Source organism: Cebus imitator, unplaced genomic scaffold (genome assembly GCF_001604975.1).
Source record: "Cebus imitator isolate Cc_AM_T3 unplaced genomic scaffold, Cebus_imitator-1.0 Scaffold37, whole genome shotgun sequence".
In the NCBI taxonomy this organism is placed as follows: domain Eukaryota; kingdom Metazoa; phylum Chordata; class Mammalia; order Primates; family Cebidae; genus Cebus; species Cebus imitator.
In genome coordinates this window covers 2103027-2121321 of record NW_016107352.1, presented here as the reverse complement: position 1 = coordinate 2121321, position 18295 = coordinate 2103027, and the positions used below count along the sequence as shown (strand labels likewise).

At 36.1% G+C, this 18295-nt stretch overlaps 1 protein-coding gene and 1 pseudogene across 13 annotated transcripts in view; both read right to left on the bottom strand.

Moving 5' to 3' along the window:
- PPP1R9A (protein phosphatase 1 regulatory subunit 9A) overlaps window positions 1-18295 on the bottom strand; it is a 333495-nt gene that overhangs the window by 13411 nt on the left and 301789 nt on the right. For 10 of the 13 annotated variants that reach the window (XM_017525139.2, XM_037737278.1, XM_037737275.1 and 7 more), the window contains 4 exons: window positions 8022-8179; window positions 7219-7519; window positions 2707-2794; window positions 2526-2609 (listed from right to left, as the gene is read on the bottom strand). In XM_017525139.2, coding sequence (XP_017380628.1) covers window positions 2526-2609; window positions 2707-2794; window positions 7219-7519; window positions 8022-8179 — 631 coding nt within the window. The remainder of the gene's footprint in view (window positions 1-2525; window positions 2610-2706; window positions 2795-7218; window positions 7520-8021; window positions 8180-18295) is intronic. The other 3 variants (XM_037737283.1, XM_037737284.1, XM_037737285.1) reach the window with 1 other exon arrangement.
- LOC119470689 lies at window positions 354-449 on the bottom strand (annotated as a pseudogene).

The following is an 18295-nucleotide window of genomic DNA, read 5'->3' as shown; positions in this document are numbered from 1 at the left end:
CAATTGTAGTGTGAACCTGCAGCTGATGGTGCTTACAACCCACTAACTTTCAGAGCCCTGAAAATCCAACTCAATTGCATTAAGCTCCTACTGGGCAGCAATTCTGTTCTTCCTAGAATAGGTTTTATAAGGTTCTGAGCTCATTATCAATCTATACAGAATAATATAGGCTGTCATTAGATTTCATTAGTGTTAACCAATTACTATGAAAGCTCAAAAATTATTATTTTTTTGCTAGAGAAAAATGTCCTTCTTCTTCCCTTGTTCTTCTATTTTAATTATATGAATTCCTTTCCATCCTGCCAAATTCTACTATAATTACAAATAATTATAAAACTATGATTTTATTTTTTTTTTGGCTGTGCCAATGTCATAACAAGGTTTGAGGGAGGCATATCTCACACATGCCTGTGAACACCCAATCATTAGGCTTATGAACTACAAAAGATCAAAATCATGATTCTAATTAGAAACTAGTTTGTAGTGTTGTATGTGTGCAATAATTTGTGACTGCTGAAGCAGGGGTACTCCAGAGTTTTAAAAATACAGCAGTGGCTAGGCAGCCAATCTTGAAGTCTAGCTGTGGGTTCTAAGTGGGCATCAGCTGTGATGAAGCAATGTGCTGATGGCCACCTGCCCTTGACAAGCTGTGGTTTTGCCTACAGTGAGGTAGGTGAGCACTCACCAACACAATCAAGATTGGCTTGACTTTCATCTGCAATTTATACAAGGAGGTGATCATCCCTGGCTACCACGGCAAAATTCCATCAAACGCTCTCCCCCTTTCTGGCTGCAGGTACTTAACATCCCTCTCAGGTGGTGCCTCAAAGGTGGGAGTGACTGTCTTCAAAGCCCAGAGACCAAAGGAAGGACAGTGTCATTTCTGACATATCTGAGTTTCTCTCCCATTGTGTACTTATCCATCTCTCTCTCTCTCTCTCTCTCTCTCTCATATGGTTTCAACATTTGTTTTTTTCCCTGAGTATGCTTATTTCTTTTTTCTAGTCTTAAACTTAACACACAAAGTAGCCCATTCTCATTTCCAAACCACACAAAGTTAAACTGCTTTTGAGTTGCATATAGTCTCAGGTTTACCTTTATTTTCCTGAGACAGTTGTCCTCAATATGACAGCATTCTACTCTTTTCCAATGTACAGCATAAAGGAAAGCCAGACTAATAAAAATAAGTAATTTGGGAATTATCTCTCCTCATCTCCCACCCAATCTTCCTTAAATGTCAAGAAGAGGTAAAATTTATCTCCAAGGTATACATCAGAAAAGAGAAAAAAGAAAAGTAAACAGCAGTGGACAACCTATGAAGTGGAAGAGTGGTCCCCACATGATTTTATAGTCTTTTATTTTTAGCATTTTGTCTGTTTCTTCCTTAGTCTATGATATTGAGATTATTTCCAAATTTCACAAAGAAATTTAAGCCTCATTAGATGCATAAGTAACTGAAGGTGGCATAGTATGTTGGAAAGACATCTATATAGAAGGCACAAGCCCCAGACTGACACTAACTGCCTGCTGAATAACCCTGGGCAAATCAATTAAATTCTATGAAGGTGAAGTTCTTCATCAACAAAGTATGGTATTATTATCTACCCTCCCAAACTTATAAGGATCAAATGAAGTGGTAAATATAAAACTACTTTGTAACTTGCAAAAAATAGTAAGGCAATAGTAATAGCAGTAAATTGTTATCTTTATTATTCTTGAATACCTCCTACATGATGAGTTATCATTTTAAATGTTTTACATGAAAGCTCACTGAATCCTTACACTGACCTTATGTGAAAGGTACTATTATTACTCTCATTTTACATGAGGAAATGAAGGCACAGAGAGTAATTCATTTGTACAAGATTTAAAAGTTCTAAGTGTGAAAGCCATGATTCAAACCCAGGCAGTTGGGCTGCAAAGCTTGATGTTTTACTGACTACCCATACAAACCTCAGCTTAAAATTATATCATCTCAGGAGAAAACTGGAAAAATTTGACAACATGCTGTTCAAAGCTCACTCTCTATGGGAAAGTCTTTATTGAAGAGTAAGCATAGTCGATAGTGCCCACAAAATCAATTAAATAGCCAAGTCCAGCAAAAGATGGTGGTCACTCTTACATGTGGACAAGACAATCTTGAATGTCAACAACGTACTAAATTGCAAAATGATTATTCTTTTAGACTTAACCCAGGCAAAAAAATCTGAAGTATCACATAAATATATTTTTTATGTCTGAAGTATCATGTAGATATATTTATGCTATATTTAGATAAACAGTTATAGAAACAGTACATGTGGCCATAATTCTGCAATTAAGAACCAATGGATATGCCCAAGGTTAGGTGGAGTTATAATTGGAGTAAGACCTATATAAACTGATAGCGCAATTTTTCTTTCATCTCAATTCTCAGCATATCACTTCAGCTCAAAGATACTGACCACTGATTTTGGTTAACAACGTTAGAGGGGCCAGAAAGTTTAAATATAGAAATAAATGTGTTATTAATCACACACCCATACCTGTTACCAGCAGAAAACCTACTGGCTTCTTTTTCTTTTTCTTTCCATTTCTTTCCCTTGTTTGAATTCCTTCGCAAAGGCGTCCTATAATGACAGTACACAGTCAGAAGGGGAGCCTGAAATTTTCTCTTTTAATTTTCCTTTTACAGATAGCTTTCTTTTTACATCATGAAGTGCTTACCCCAGATCCACAAACTTCCGCTTAATTTTTCCTCCTTGTACCGCCAACGAACTGGATGCCCTTAGTGATTTGGGATCTTTGGCATCATCTGGGATATACACATTTGTGAAAAAGATCAATTATTATTATTTTTAAAGTCACAATTCAAAAGTCAATGCATCTCTGAATCTAAGAGCTTTGCCTAAATCCCTAATTGTAAAAGAAATAATGGATGCCTTCTTACACGACATAGGAGACATAACTACACTGAGGAACTCTCAGTTAAGCAGAGGAGGTCCTGTGTAGAACACAGGCTCAACACTCCTCACAAAGAGTTTTAGCTTCGAATGCATGGGAATGAACAAGGGAGAATAAACACTATCAGATCATCCTCTGCATTCAAAGTAGGGACCAACATGACTTTTGTTTTGTTCCTTCTCTGGCTCCAAATTCTTGGCTTCAAGTGCCTAGGCTCTGTCCTCCACTCCTTTCTTGCCTTGGGGTTGCAGTGCCTTCTAACAGGAACCCAGCCCACTTCTCCCATATCTCCAAAGCCCACTGCAGAACATCACCTCTGAGAGTCTGGGAGATTTAGGGGGAAAGTCAGAGTCAAAGTTTTCTTCTGTGGGCTCTCTGTTGCTAATGTCCTATGGCCAGTCCTGGGACAGAGGAGGGGAGGACATGGGGGAAACTTCTTAAGCAGGAGCTCAGCTACAAAACATTTATATCTTTGAAGGGACTTTCTTAATAGTTAGGTTAGAGCACAACTTGGCTGGTTCCCTTTAATGTGAAGATGCCAAAATCTCCTCAGTGTTCAGAGCAGACTGATCTCTGCCTCGTTGAGTTTTGCTAGGACTCTCAAAGGTGGCAGCTGCTGGGGAATGGAGACCCTTGAAGTCATGCCAAAACCAACAGGAAAACAGGTTTGGCAAATGGAGTTCAATGTCAACGTGGGAAACAATTCCACGGGTGGCACTCGTTCCATCTCAAACAGGGTAGACAACTCTTATGGCTCCACCCAAACTACTCAGCAGAGGATACTGATCAGTGTTATGTTTCAGCACATCCAATTAGCTCAGATGATTAACAAATGCTGTTTAAAATGTGATGTTTTTGTGTGTGTGTGTGAAACTCTTCCTCCCTACTTCTCTGTTGGTGTCTGTTTTTCTGCCTCTTATCTTTTAAAATGTTTTTTAAATTTCTAGCTACTTTCTAGTACAGAGTGCAAAGAGAATGACCCCCTTAAATAAGTGTTCAATTAACCTTGCAGGTTAATGTTGCTGATGATTTTTGTTTACTTCAAGAGAATTTTCTAAACACACATCAATACCCTTAAAAAACATGAACTACATGCACAATTCACAGATAGGAGTCTAGGTTCTAAGCTCTCAAGCGGCACAAGACACTGACACACTGACAAATACTCCAGGTGTTTTTAGCAATGAGCTTTTCATATTTTAGTTAATGATACTCAGATTACAATAATCAATTCATTGAAATGTACATAATGAAATATAAGAGTCAGAAATATTCTGTGTCAAAATCCACTTCAAGCCTCAAATATTTATTATGCATGTTTGCATCATTACTCTTTGGGTAACTGAATTAAACTGTCACAGATGTGACACAATCACATAAAAAAACCCATAGACATGGCACAAACACTTTCTAAGGTGATTTTATTAATGGATTTTTTTTTTTTTAAAAAGCAAGATTTACATTTTCTTAATAGAAGCTGAAGAAAAGAAAGTGCCAAATTCTTCCAAATCAATCCTAAAGTAACTCTTAATGGCTAGGACTACGCAAATTTAAAAGGAGACTGCCTAATTATTTTCTGAATTAGAGGTAGTTGGGAGTTGTTATAATGAGTGGTGAGAAGACCAGCCAAGGCAATGTACATGGAAACACTCTGTAACCTATTAGTGTTCCACTTATTTGGACGTCTCGCAACTAAAAGCCTGATTTTGCCTATCACAGAGCCTGCTACTAGGCAACCTCACAACATTATCTCACACATTTGTCAAAGTGTGTTCCCAGGAACACTGAAATGAATGCTTTCATAAGGTTGAAGAGGTTAAAAATAAGGAATAATGTACTTTCCCATTTTAAATTAATCAAATCCATCTTTAACGCACACCAGAACTTCTAGTCTGCAAAAAAACCAACAATGGAGTGGTATGATTTGAGGCAAAAAGAAACACACACTTTTGTTTGTTTAGCTCTATGTAAGACTTTTGTTAGGCTTTTTGAAATCTCTCCAATACTACCTTTGTGACCAATTGTACATCTGAGCCCCAAGACTGGGTGACTCAACTTTAAGCTGTGGCAACCCGGTTTTCATTTTCAAAGTAGTAAATGATCTCCTGATTGCTAAATCCTAAGGTCTTTTACTGGACTGCATCTCCTTAATCTCGCTGTAATAAGATACTTGACTATCTCTTCCTTTATAATGGGAACTCCCAAATCTACCTCGCAGCCCTGACCTCTCTCTTGAGCTCATGACCTCCTCTGTTAAAAAAAAATGAGTTAATCCTATTTCCTCCATCATGTTCCTAATTTCCTATTTTCTGTTAATGACAAGAACATATGTTCTGAGGTATGAAGCCCATGATAGTTTTGCTTCACTTTCTTCCCTGTGACCTAGTCAATGTATGTCTCAAGGCTCCTTGTATCCCTTATATCATTCTTTCCTGTCACTGTCTGCTGGTCCTCTTTAGAAGGCATAACTCACAGGGTCTCCTAACTCAGCTTTTCCATACCTGGTGTCTTTTCCTTTTTATTCCTCTGCTTAAACTTCTTGTGCTTTCCTAGTAATATGGTAAGTTATCTAAGATGTTTAAATTCTAAAGCTATATACCTAACCTACCTGCTCACTTTTGTGTGTAATCACCCTACCCTGCATAAGCAAACTGCTTCAGCCAGGCTGCAATTGCCTTGTTCCTTTAAATCATATTATGTGTGCCTGTCTCTGTTAATGACATCACTTTACCTTCTATACTTTCCTTACCTACCCTTTTTTTCCTTAAGTGCTTTGATGACTATTCTAATTGCACTTCATTGGACAATTTTTTTTTACCAACCCTAGCTGGATACAACCTCTCTTTCTTCTGAGCATTGATATAATTGTACTCTATCTATACTTGCAGAGGCCCAATGCCTTTAATATGAAATAAATCCTGTAAAGCTTTTAAAAAGCCAGGTTCTATTTACTAGGACATTGATCCAGTGCATATTTTTGAAGATATCGTCTGGGTAAAATAATGTGTTATTAACCACACAAAAAATTAGAATAATCTCTAGTAGCTGTGAGTAGAAAGTGGATAGTGCTCAATTTACTCTACTTAAAACTTGACTGAACAAAGGCCCAGTGCTGTGTAAACCTCGGGACCAAAATTTTAGTACTAGGTTGCTTACAGAATAGAAATGAGGAAAATATTTTCATGCCTTCTACTTCCATATAACCTGTTTTACAAATCTCAAGAAAAAAATATTTTACTCCTCTAATTTGACATTCAGTTAGTTGATTCTCATTTAGCCAGTTATAATGGGACTTTTCCATCCCAGTTTCTACTGATGTTCCTCAGATATGAAAAAAAAAAAATGATGACTTGTAAATGTGGTGTTGACACAATTCAGAAAACAGCCAATTCCTATTAGGGTAACCAGAGCCCTATCCTCAAGCCTGCAACCAAATATGGCTATAATATAATAATCTTTGTGGTAACTTGATAGACCAAAAGTAATGGTATATTATAATACTTTAAAAAAATTCTAGATAAATGGCAATTAATGATTAAGCCCTTTTCAGAGTTTATCCAGCAATGTTGAAGAAAACATACTTCTAGACCAGTCATGAGGAAGCTTTCTTTATCTGTCAGAGGCCAGAGAGTAAACATTTTATGTTTGTAAGATATACAGTCTCTGTCACAATAACTCTGCTACTCTAGCATGAAAGTAGACAGTATGTAAGTAAAAATGTGTGACTGTACTCTCATAAAACTTCATTTACAAAAGCAGGTGGAGACTGCATTTGGTTGATTACCCCTCTTCTAGAAGATCTACACTGGTTACATGGAGAAATATATTAGCAATTCATCCAAGAACATTATTAAGCATCAATTATATGTCTGTGTTACTCTGATCTTCATATTTTTTTCCTATATGACTAGTTAGTGTTTACTGAAACTCTGGGCTGCTATTCTACAAAATTGCTCTCTCTATTTTTTTATATGACTATGTTAGTGTTTGTTGAAACTCTGGGCTGCCCCACTCCCCTGAAGAACCCCCTTTAGTAGTGAACTTGTAGACAGTTGAAGAGATAAATATACTGAACCAGGTAGGAAAAGAAAAAAAACGAAACTAAACTAAAATACATGAAGGGGTTGTTTCTCTTATCCTATAACATAAAAAGAAAGTAATATGAATTATTAGCTATGAGAAGACAAATGATTATGACTTATTATTATGAGAAAAAGTCATTTTTATACAGCACAAGCTGAAGTGTTAAGAAATCAGACAAAAAATTAACAATACCTTTTTCTTGTAATATTTTCTTGTTGGTGGCTTGGTGGTGGCAAGGAGATTCTTCTATATCATGATCAGACTTTGAAGTAGAAAAGAGTGAAGTGTCTCCCCACATAGAGGAGAGAGGCCCCATTTCTGGGTCCAGTGGTTCTTCTTGAAATTCAGCTATGTGGTCAGACGAGAAGGGCACATTGCTAGCCACTGGGGTGAGGGGTGGAACACCAGAATCTGATTCTGGAGAAGAAGTTCTCAAACCCTTAGGTGGAAGTAATTTGGTAATATGCATGTGGTTATAGAAACTGTTTGAAGGCTGTTGGTATAAGAGATTATAAGGAACATTATGCCACTGGAGTATCAGTCCTATGCAATACTTACTTTGAAATAAGACCAATCTCTTATTAGTGAATTCCCATATAAACCAGTTTTTGTTTTTGTTGATTTAAAGATGAGAATGCATAGTTCATAACAATTCACCGTATTAACATCATCACTAATACATATACCTAAGACCTAAAGAAACAATTACTTGTACATTCATTATTTCCCACTAAGTAAAACCAACAATTGAATATCAAAAGCACCATCATGAAATATGACAGTATGGATAATGCTCTTGGTTAGTTCATTGAATGAATAGAGAAAATATCTTGAATTACAACAATATAAAGAATTCAGTAGACAAAGACGTGAACTATTCTAGCTGCTTCCAACTAGGACACAGACTCTGACTGCAGAAAAATCATCTTCAATAAGCTGGAGGAACAATGATACACTCTAACACTACGAATCAGAAAATGGTCAGGGGTGCTCACCTTTCTCTCTAGACTGTCCTCCCCATCTGTGGAACTAACACTATCATACAGTCTTGTCCTAGAAGGCCTCTGGCGTCTGTTCTTCACGGAGAGCTGGGCTCGAGTTTTTAATGCTTTTGAATCCAGGCGCTCTGTCTCTGGGACTGCTTCATTCAAGTCTAAGAATATTGTAAGATAATCAGTGAGAGAAACCTTTGGAAAGAACTGATGAAGAGACCACAGACACTGATAAAATCTCAAGGTAACCAGTAACATTAGGTAAGAAACAGGGGATCACCAGGACAGCCTGTAACCAAGAAATAACCAAGAAATCACTGGGACTTAGGAGGAATATACAAAGTCAAAGGAAGAAACCAACACTAAAGATGATGAAGGCACTAAAAAAAATCTAACATCCAAAAAGTATACACTCTTCCTGCAACATAATTATAAAGAGTGCTAATTTGTATTGATTATTTATGTGTATGCATATTGGGGAGTCAGATGACCAAAGATACAAGAGGAAGGTGTATCATAAGTTGAGATTGCTCAAAACCAAGGAGAGAAACCAAGGACTAAAAAACCTACAGAAGTCAGGTTTCCAGTTCAACTACAGGAAAAAGAAGGTAACTATCATAAATTTACTGTAGCAAAATTTACTAGTAGTCTTCAGGTACTATACCATTTTCATTTTAATATATATTTTTTCAACCCCAAACAGCTTCTGAAAATCTACCTGTCCCTTTTTGAACCCTGTAAGAATTTACCTTGTCAGCAAATTTATGGTAGCTGGGGAAATAAAACAAGGTCTGGGTAACAAATGAGGAAACAAATAGTTAAAATAAATACTTAGTTTACTAGTATTGTGGATGGAGTAGGATAAACATTTCCTTTTCTTTCATTAACTTCTAACTTCATATAAGTTATTTGTATGTGCCTCTGACTCATCTCTCTGAATACCTTCTCTCCCCACCAGAAACGACACTGATTTTTCGAAGGGTAAATGTTTAAGTCTTTAAATAATAAGACTAAAAGAAAAAGAGGAAAAAAAAAGAGTAAAGTGAGACATAAAGAAAATGAACTATTTATAGTAAAGGCCACAGAGAGAATCCAATGTAGTCCTCTTTAGCCTGGCTCTTACTACCTTTAATTTTGCTACCCAGATTTTAAGTAGAACCCAAAAGTTAACATTTTAAAGAAGAGGTACCCATGAATATACCTAGATATTGATTAAGGAAAAGTACTCTCTGGTGGAATTTATTTGAAATGCTACTACTACTCCTTTCACTCCTTAGAAATAAAGGAGTTTGGTCATTAATCCTATTTTACGCTTTTAGAGTGGCAGTTATTAGCTGAAGTCATGTTCAAGGAATTAATAATTGAGTGCAAGGCAATCATTAAAAATTCTGGAGACAGATGCTGGAGAGGATGTGGAGAAATAAGAACACTTTTACACTGTTGGTGGGAGTGTAAATTAGTTCAACCATTGTGGAAGACAGCGTGGCGATTCCTTAAGGACCTAGAAATAGAAATTCCATTTGACCCAACAATCCCATTACTGGGTATATATCCAAAGGATTGTAAATCATTCTACTATAAGGAAACATGCACACAAATGTTCACTGCAGCACTGTTTACAATAGCAAAGACCTGGAACCAACCCAAATACCCATCGATGATAGACTGGACAGGGAAAATGTGGTACATATACACCATGGAATACTATGCAGCCATCAAAAATGATAAGTTCGTGTCCTTTTTAGGAACATGGATGAACCTGGAAACCATCATTCTCAGCAAACTGACACAAGGGCAGAAAATCAAACACCGCATGTTCTCACTCACAGGCGGGCGTTGAACAATGAGAACACATGGACNCCGCATGTTCTCACTCACAGGCGGGCGTTGAACAATGAGAACACATGGACATAGGGAGGGGAGCACTACACACTCGGGTCTGTTGGGGGGGGAAATGGGGGAGGGTCGGGGGGTGGGGAGGTGTGGAGAGATAGCATGGGGAGAAATGCCAGATATAGGTGAAGGGGAGGAAGGCAGCAAATCACACTGCCATATGTGTACCTAAGCAACAATCTTGCATGTTCTTCACATGTACCCCAAAACCTAAAATGCAATTAAAAAAAAAGTAAAAAAAATTAAAAAAGGAATAAACCTCAAAAAAAAATAATTGAGTGCAAATAATTGAGTTGCAGAAAATTATTATGTACTTGTATTAACAGAATAAAACAACTTCTGATACATTATTAGCCCAGGCAATTCCTTTTTACAGCATTATTCTAGATGTGCTCTAAATACGCTCTATTACAAAACCAAAGGAAGGAAGTACCTCACTTTGTGCCTCTCTGACCTATGAAATCTAGCACTTAGTATATGTCTCTAACAAATAAAATTAACTACATTTTGCACAGTAAATACAGCCATTGAATGATAATATTTACAGAAGGTATGACTTTTCATTTCCTATACCTGAATGAAGAATGAATACTCAGAAAATTCAGATCATTCAAGTACTTAAAAAGAACAGCTAAATATTTTCTAATTAGTAGTCTCTTTACTTTTTATGTGTCAGGGGAGAAAAAAAATAATTCCTTGATCACTTTAATTTCCTCTTTCTGATAAAATCTATATTTGTAGCTGCCCATTAAGAGTTCATTAGTTGTGATAATTGGAAGAAAGTGAACCTTATAAGCTCTTGTTTACACATAAAATGTGGAACATCACATAGATAAAAGCTATAATATAATTAGAAACACTGTATGTAGTACAAGCACGTTTGATGCCTTATCTAGTTCATATTTGGATTGTATGCTCTACAATACAAAGCATACCACATACTCTGTCTCATTTGTTCCTTACAACAGCCCCGTGAGATACCAATCAAGTATTTTTTTTCTCTTCTGAAGCTCAGAGAACTTGAGTAGCATGCCTTCATTTACATAACTAATTAATGAGCTACCATGATTATTTAGTGTTTTGATTTCCAGGCGACTAGGCTATCCACTATGATTTAGCTAGTATTGATAAAGCTCCCGTTTTAAGATTTTAATGCCATTGCTGTTTGGTGTTTTTGGGTTATAAAATCATATATGATGTGACTAGTCCAGGAAACTCACTTCTCCAACAGGCTACATGTGAAATATTATCATTAATCTTCTGTATATGTTAGAGAACATAAAAATAAAAAGGATGACACATTGAAAACTATAGTGTAAATTATTTCCTGGATGATAAATTTTTTTTGTCTGTTTAGTTTAATAACAGCTTTAGCTACTCAGTGACAAAAAGACCCAAGGAAGAATCTCACTCCACTTTTGTAAACATGGTTCTTTTGCAATAGAATGCTGGCCCTGAAGACCTGGCATGGCACCCAATATCCAGGACTGCAATAGGTACTCCATTAATGGGGGTTGAACGAATAAAGTGAGAGAAAATCAGAACAACTCATTATCAGGGTTTAATAGTGCAGAAAACTTACTCTCGGACTCCTGGCTCTATTACTATTCAGTAATTTGCCTGGTACTTGGGTCAGACAACCCAAAAATGGCAATCTGGTGTATCCGCTTTAACATCAGCTGACTAGGTACAAACTGCTTGAGTGCACACATGAAATTATATCTATTAAAGATGCTGTTAGCTGGAATCTAAAAAGCTGTGCCTTAAATCCATTACCCAAGTGGCCAACACCACATTGTATGCAATTAACAATTTTTGAAGGTCTGAAAGCAAATATCACAGAGCTACTTTATTGCAGTGATTCACGGATTATGAATCAGTAATTTACATTCCATCCTAAATTTTTTTTTTAACAGAACCAGAAAAATGGGATGGAGTTGAAAACTTTTTCCTTAATAGCACTTACATCAGAAGGAAGCTGGAAGGAATGCTGTCCACAAGAAGCACCTACCAAAGACACTGCATGTAATACGTCCCCCCTTAATAATATTAGAGGACATGTGTGTACACACGGAAGGAAAACATACAAGATTTGTGCCGCTGGAAGTAACCAGAAGGGTGACTGAGCATCACATACTCTTTTTACAACATGTAATACAAAAATCATAACATTGCAACTCAAAAGAACCTTGGGATTCTGGTCTAAGCTTATTTTTCATGTAAGAAAACTGAGGCTCAAAGAAGGGCAATTTGTGTACTAACTTGTACCACACAGTTAATCTGTGGCAGAGACTGAATAGTGCATAGGCTTCAGAAGCCTATGCTCCTTCTGGAAGGTCACTCTCAAGTCTGGAAGTAAATTCCACATAGTTCTGCCTTCTTTGGATCCTCTTTTTGGTCTCACTTTATGTTCCCAAACAAAAATACATGTCAAGGGCTAACTTTGCAAACTTGCAGAAGTATATAGTATCAGAGGAAACAAAAACCCCCAACACTGAGGAATTTTTTTTTTTTTGGCTTTACATATATCCAAGAAATAAAATTCTTACAAACAGAAAAAGCTGTTAGTTTTATGAATGGCAGTATGGCAGGGAAAATCAACTGGCTCAGTGTTTCTAAGTTATGTGCTGCTAGATATAAAGGCTTAGGTGGTCATGCTCTCTCATTGTCATTCATTTTCTACAGGTATTTTAGTCAATAATATCATACTGCTTTCATCAGCCCAAGACCTCAGTTCTTTCTTTCCCTCTTTTCTCTAGTGCCCCTCGTTCTGTTGTCCATAAGCATCAGTGGAAAACTTCCTTTTCCTCTTCTGCTTTCTTATCTATTTTTTTCAGACCCTCCAGTCTCTGAAATAGCCTACCTCTGACTCAATACAGCTAGAAATATAGAACAGGAGAAGACTCAGGTGAATCAGTAAATATAGACAGATAAATACACGGAAGATATGAAGTAGCTAATGACAGAGGAGTTTTGAGTGAGCGAGACTCCACTCTATACCTGCATTTTAAGACTATTTTCAATACTGCTTCGAATTGGATCCTTTAAAAGAATTTAATGGATTTGATGATTTTAGCAGCTGTTATGAAAAATGCTGTATGAAATTAGGATGTTATATATCATATTACACAGAGACCAGTTCCCTACAGTAATGGTGTGAGTCATGCAGTTTTTTTCACTAGATTGACGTTATTTTTGACGTAAATGGAATGCTGCCCATGGATCACATATAGGCGGCAAGGGAACTAGGGGAATGGAGCAGCATAACAATGGGGTCTGCTCCGCAGAGTTATGTGCACTAACCCGCTCAGAAACCGCCATATCTCATGCCATCACACTGCCTCGCCTGTGCTATTATCAACAGAGGTGCGGAGCATCATGAGGCACTTGGTGGCATTTTAAAACTTGAACAGTATCTGCCTATCATTTGCAGTCACTGCAAGTTCATAAAAAGGGAGCCCGCTTGGATTTGGGTTAATAGATATTGCCTTCAGGAGGTAGGTTTATATATCTCAGAGAGGAACTGTAAAACAGTTACCATGAGAGTAGACCTGGAGTTGTTCCTTGAATAGAATTCAGAACAAGCGGCTTTCCCATTAAGTTGGGCAATTTATCTAACCTCTGTCCCTTAGGATCCTCAATGGCACAACAGTCGTAATAACAAAACATAATGACTATATTGCCATGAAGATTATATGCATTAATAGATATAAAGGTGCTTAGAAGAGTGGTACATAATAAGCACTCAAAAGTATCTTTATAAAGAGATTAGCAAGATATTAAGTGGGTAAAGCAAGTTGCAGAACAACATGTACACTCATTTAAAACATTAAGTATACATTAACACAAAATACATTTTATAGTGGTAAACATATGCATATAGTTGCATAGAAAAACTGGAAAGATATACTTCCTACTAATACTAGTGGTTACTTCTAAAGAAGGTGTTAGATTAGGGGATGTTGGTCAAAGGGTATTTTAATCTTATTTGTAATGTTAAAAAATTTGGTATTATATTTTGCAATTGATTACATTTATGTATTACTCGTGGAGTTAAAATAAAGATAGAAAAAAACATATATTTAATAATTTTCTCTTAAATATATGGTGCCCTAGGACTCAGTTTCTCCACATGTTGATATAGTGCAGGGAACTTTGTTAAAATCTGCATGACTATTAGTCCTCTCCATGTGAGAAGGCTGTGCTCTTTCATTACATGTGTGGTGGTTGTTTGCCTGACTTGCTACCCTACTAACTGCCAGGAAATTTGGCCTAAGGCCTATGGCTTAGCTTTTAGTTATTACTTCATTTTAGTATTCTATGAGGAAGATGTACTGAATTAGACATGGTTATGGAGGAAGTGTATCTTTCAATAATTCCAGAATAAGCAGAAGATTACTGCTATTTTCTAATCTTCTAACTTGGCCTGAGCTTATTGTTTTATGAACTATACACTTAATTTGCTAATCATTGGAAGAATATTAAGAAATTCCTTTTTTAGGTTTTTTGTCAATACATGTAATCTCAAAACTATCTGTATAGCCTTTGAAACGTAAGTTGGTTATTTGTTTTGGTGTAGTGCTTCTCTAGTACAATCTGACATCTAACATAGCCTTCTTCAGTTTATGATCAGCCTACACTCCTGTTTTCAGTGGGTGGAGAGGTTTAAATTCTGTTATCCACATACCAAAAACAACTCTTCAGTAATACCGCTAGACCACCTGGAAAGGTAGTGACTATTAGCCAGAAAAAACCATAGGAAATGTTCTAACTGCTATCAAATATCATTTGAAACACTTGTACAAGTTGCTTGCTTCTAGACAATGAAAGGATATGGAATTTGGATTTGGACCACAGGGAAAGGCATTTAAATATCTCAGGGTTCTTTCAGTGTCAGATGTTTTTAGATTCTGATAGAAAAGAGATCTGCATAACCTAAAAGCGAGGGAAATAGAAAAATCTAATCAAATGACAAACTGGTTGGGGACTGCAGGCATCTAAGAGTGGAACTATGACATCAGTGCATAACTTGGGTCACAGAAGGTAGGATATGTGAATGTCCTCTTCTTGACATTGACATTGTAGTGACTTTGATATGGCAACAATAAAAGAGATCCTGTGTTTTCATTCAGGGTTGCCTATAATCTAATCAGATAATCAAAATCTCTGGGTATTAGGTAACCCCAAACATGCTAAGTAGGTACCCTCCCATTACATATTGTGACACAACAGCATTAATTAATATAGGAAGAATTCAGATCGTGCGCCTCTTATAGAAAGTAAACTCAGTTACCGAAGATGATAGTTATTTTCCTAAAAAGGAAAGTATTTTTTAATCACAGAAAGATTTTGTTATATAAAGCATTAGAAAATATAAGAAAACTTAAGGTTTACAATCCTTGGAAGTGTAATATAATAGATGTGTAAGAATTTTTAAGTACTTGCAAAGACTGTCAGTTTCCCAGTAATAGTACTTAACAGAAAATGGAATATTACAAATCTGTAAATGTATTGTTAAATGTTTACAGGTGTTTCATTAGTTAAGCTTGGAAATAGTTAATAAAGTTTATAAATAAACTAAATATTAAAAATCCCTTAATGATTTTCACAAATTAAAAAATTTAAAGAATTCGGTTTTGGATAATGTAACTTGAATAAATCAAACATTAACTTAAAACCAAAAATTAATACCCGAATGACTTTTTCAATGTTCAAAAATACCCTCAGTGTCATCAAAAACTCACAAGCAACAGTCTTTTTTGGTGTACCTGTGTTCTAATGTCTCTTTGGTTTCCTTGTAAGTAAATTTATTTCCTCTAGGTCTTAGACATGATTACTGTATAGTATTAAAACAGAATTATTTTGTGTCTACCGAAAGGAATTCAGTCATACCTGACTGACCTTGATACTCGAACTACTGAAATAATATGGTTGGCATAATTTTCAGAACCATACACAGAGCAGAATTTTCTGGTACTAAATAACTGTTCATCTGTTCAGCTTTAACTTTACAGATGCTTCAACCTCTGTGACTGGTCATGTTTTCCTCTTGGCTGTTAGGCAGCTTACGTGAACACTGTGGCCCCCTTAAAAACTATACAGGAGCTCAGGTCAACATGTTATATACAAATCACACTGGGTAGTGTCTTCCCCTTCATGCTTTTAGATCCCTCTACCCGATTTTCCAGCCTAGTCAATTTTATCTTAGCATAACTATATTTAACCTAGAATTAAAATTTCATGCTGAACCAGACCATATGTCTAAATGTAAGAAATAATTTGGAATGCAGCAGTGTTCTGAAGCTTCCTTGAAAATAAATTACCCACATTTGGGTTAAAATGATCTTTACTTATAAAAGATCATAATCTTTCTTGATCTATTAAAGGCCAATAAAATTCAAATGCCAAAATAAAGTAGCCCACTTTTCCTAAAATGAACAGAAAATTACTAAGTTAAAGTTCATTCTGACAAAGTAACATTGTGTTTAGTCTTAAAGCAACTTTAGATATCCTTTTTTTTGAGTCAGAGTCTCACTTTGTCCCAGGCTGGAATGCAGGGGCACCATCTTGGCTCACGGGAACCTCCGCCTCCTGGGTTCAGGTGATTCTCCCACCTTAGCCTCCCGAGTAGCTGGGATTACAGGTGCCCACCACCAGGCCCAGCTAATTTTTGTATTTTTAGTAGAGATGGGGTTCTCCATGTTGGCCAAGCTGGTCTTGAACTCTTGATCTCAGGTGATCCATCCACCTTAGCCTCCCAAAGTGCTGGGAAGACAGGTGTGAGCCATAGCACCTGGCCTAGTTATCTTCCTGTATTATTTTATACCTCAGTATTGCTGAAGGGTCTGGTGGACTCTATGAACTTACGAAGATGCAGTAAGAAATATGAACGAAGCACAGCTGTCAGTCTGCAACCGAATACCTCCTTTTGAATGTCTCATTAATTTGGCAACAAAAGTTTTAATCATTTATAAGTAGGCAGATTCAAAACTCACACAAAACTAGACAGGCAATTTAGGTGCTTTGCTTTTTAAGTAAGAGGACAGATTTTGGCCTTAATGTTATGCTAGAAAATAATCAATAAATATTGATTTTTCATTCATTTGGCTTGTTCATTAAAAATTCCCGTAGTGATTTACCAGGAATGTTCACCCTTTAATTAGTGCAATTCACTATTTCATGGTCAAAATTATTTATCGGGGATTAAACAAAATTGAAAATAGTTTTCCAGGAAAAATGAAAATTGTGAAAGTTTACCAAATTATATCTGTATGCATAATTTTTTTTTTTTTTTAAAAAGGGCTGAATCTACTCTAGAATTCCCCAGGCTCCAATGTAGAACTAAACAATGTGACGGCATGAAATAATTACCTCATTGTTCTGTATTTAATGCTCTTGTATGAGATTCTCCTGATAATATAGTGCAAACATTCACTTTTCTTTTAATGAATTTCCATTTAATAAATTCTGGCTTTAATCATGCCTTTTACCTCATTTTAAAATTCTAGGTTCCAATGCTAAAGGAGAATGCTTAATGTACTCTCAAACTCTATCAGGAAATAAATCAGATGTGGTGGTAGGGGTCTGGCCTGGACTCAAATCCACAGGTATCTGAAAAGAGCTGCTAATTTTGAGGGCTCGAGAGAAAGGCAAAAAGGACAAAGAAAATGATTTATTGGAGGGTACAGTGACCACAGGAATATCCTCATGGATATAAATGGCTGATGCTATCCTTTTTTATTTTCTTATTAAGGCTTAAACTAATATATATTTTTTAGCCTAAAAAAATCTTTTGTGATTTTCTTATTCTTACCTTTTAATTATTTTAAAGTTTCTATTCTAAAATATTTATATAACATATATCACGTCATACGAAAAAAGAAAAAAAAAAAAAAGACAACCATGTATCGCCATTAAGCCTAAACTATAAAATTATTCGTTTTGAAGCCTTCTCTGTTCTGTATTTCTAGTTGTAACTTCTGCTTTTCCTTCTAGTTATTCCATAGATTTATCCCTACAGAATATACAGATTAGTCTTTTTTTGCTTTTAAACTTCAGGTGCATGTTAGTGAATTGTATATAATATTCTGCAAATTGTTTTTTAGTTGGTTTGTTTGCTCAACATTATGCTGAAAGATGTGACTAAAATTAATTAACTTTTTACTGCAGCTATACAAACAATACTAACTGGAATGTTTCTGAATATGCCTTTTGGTACCAAGAGTTTCTGGAGGATATATATACACATCGAAGTAAATTTGTTGGGCCATAGGATTTTCACATCTTCTATTTTTTTTTTTTTTTTTTTTTTTGAGATGGAGTTTCGCTCTTGTTACCCAGGCTGGAGTGCAATGGCGCGATCTCGGCTCACTGCAACCTCCGCC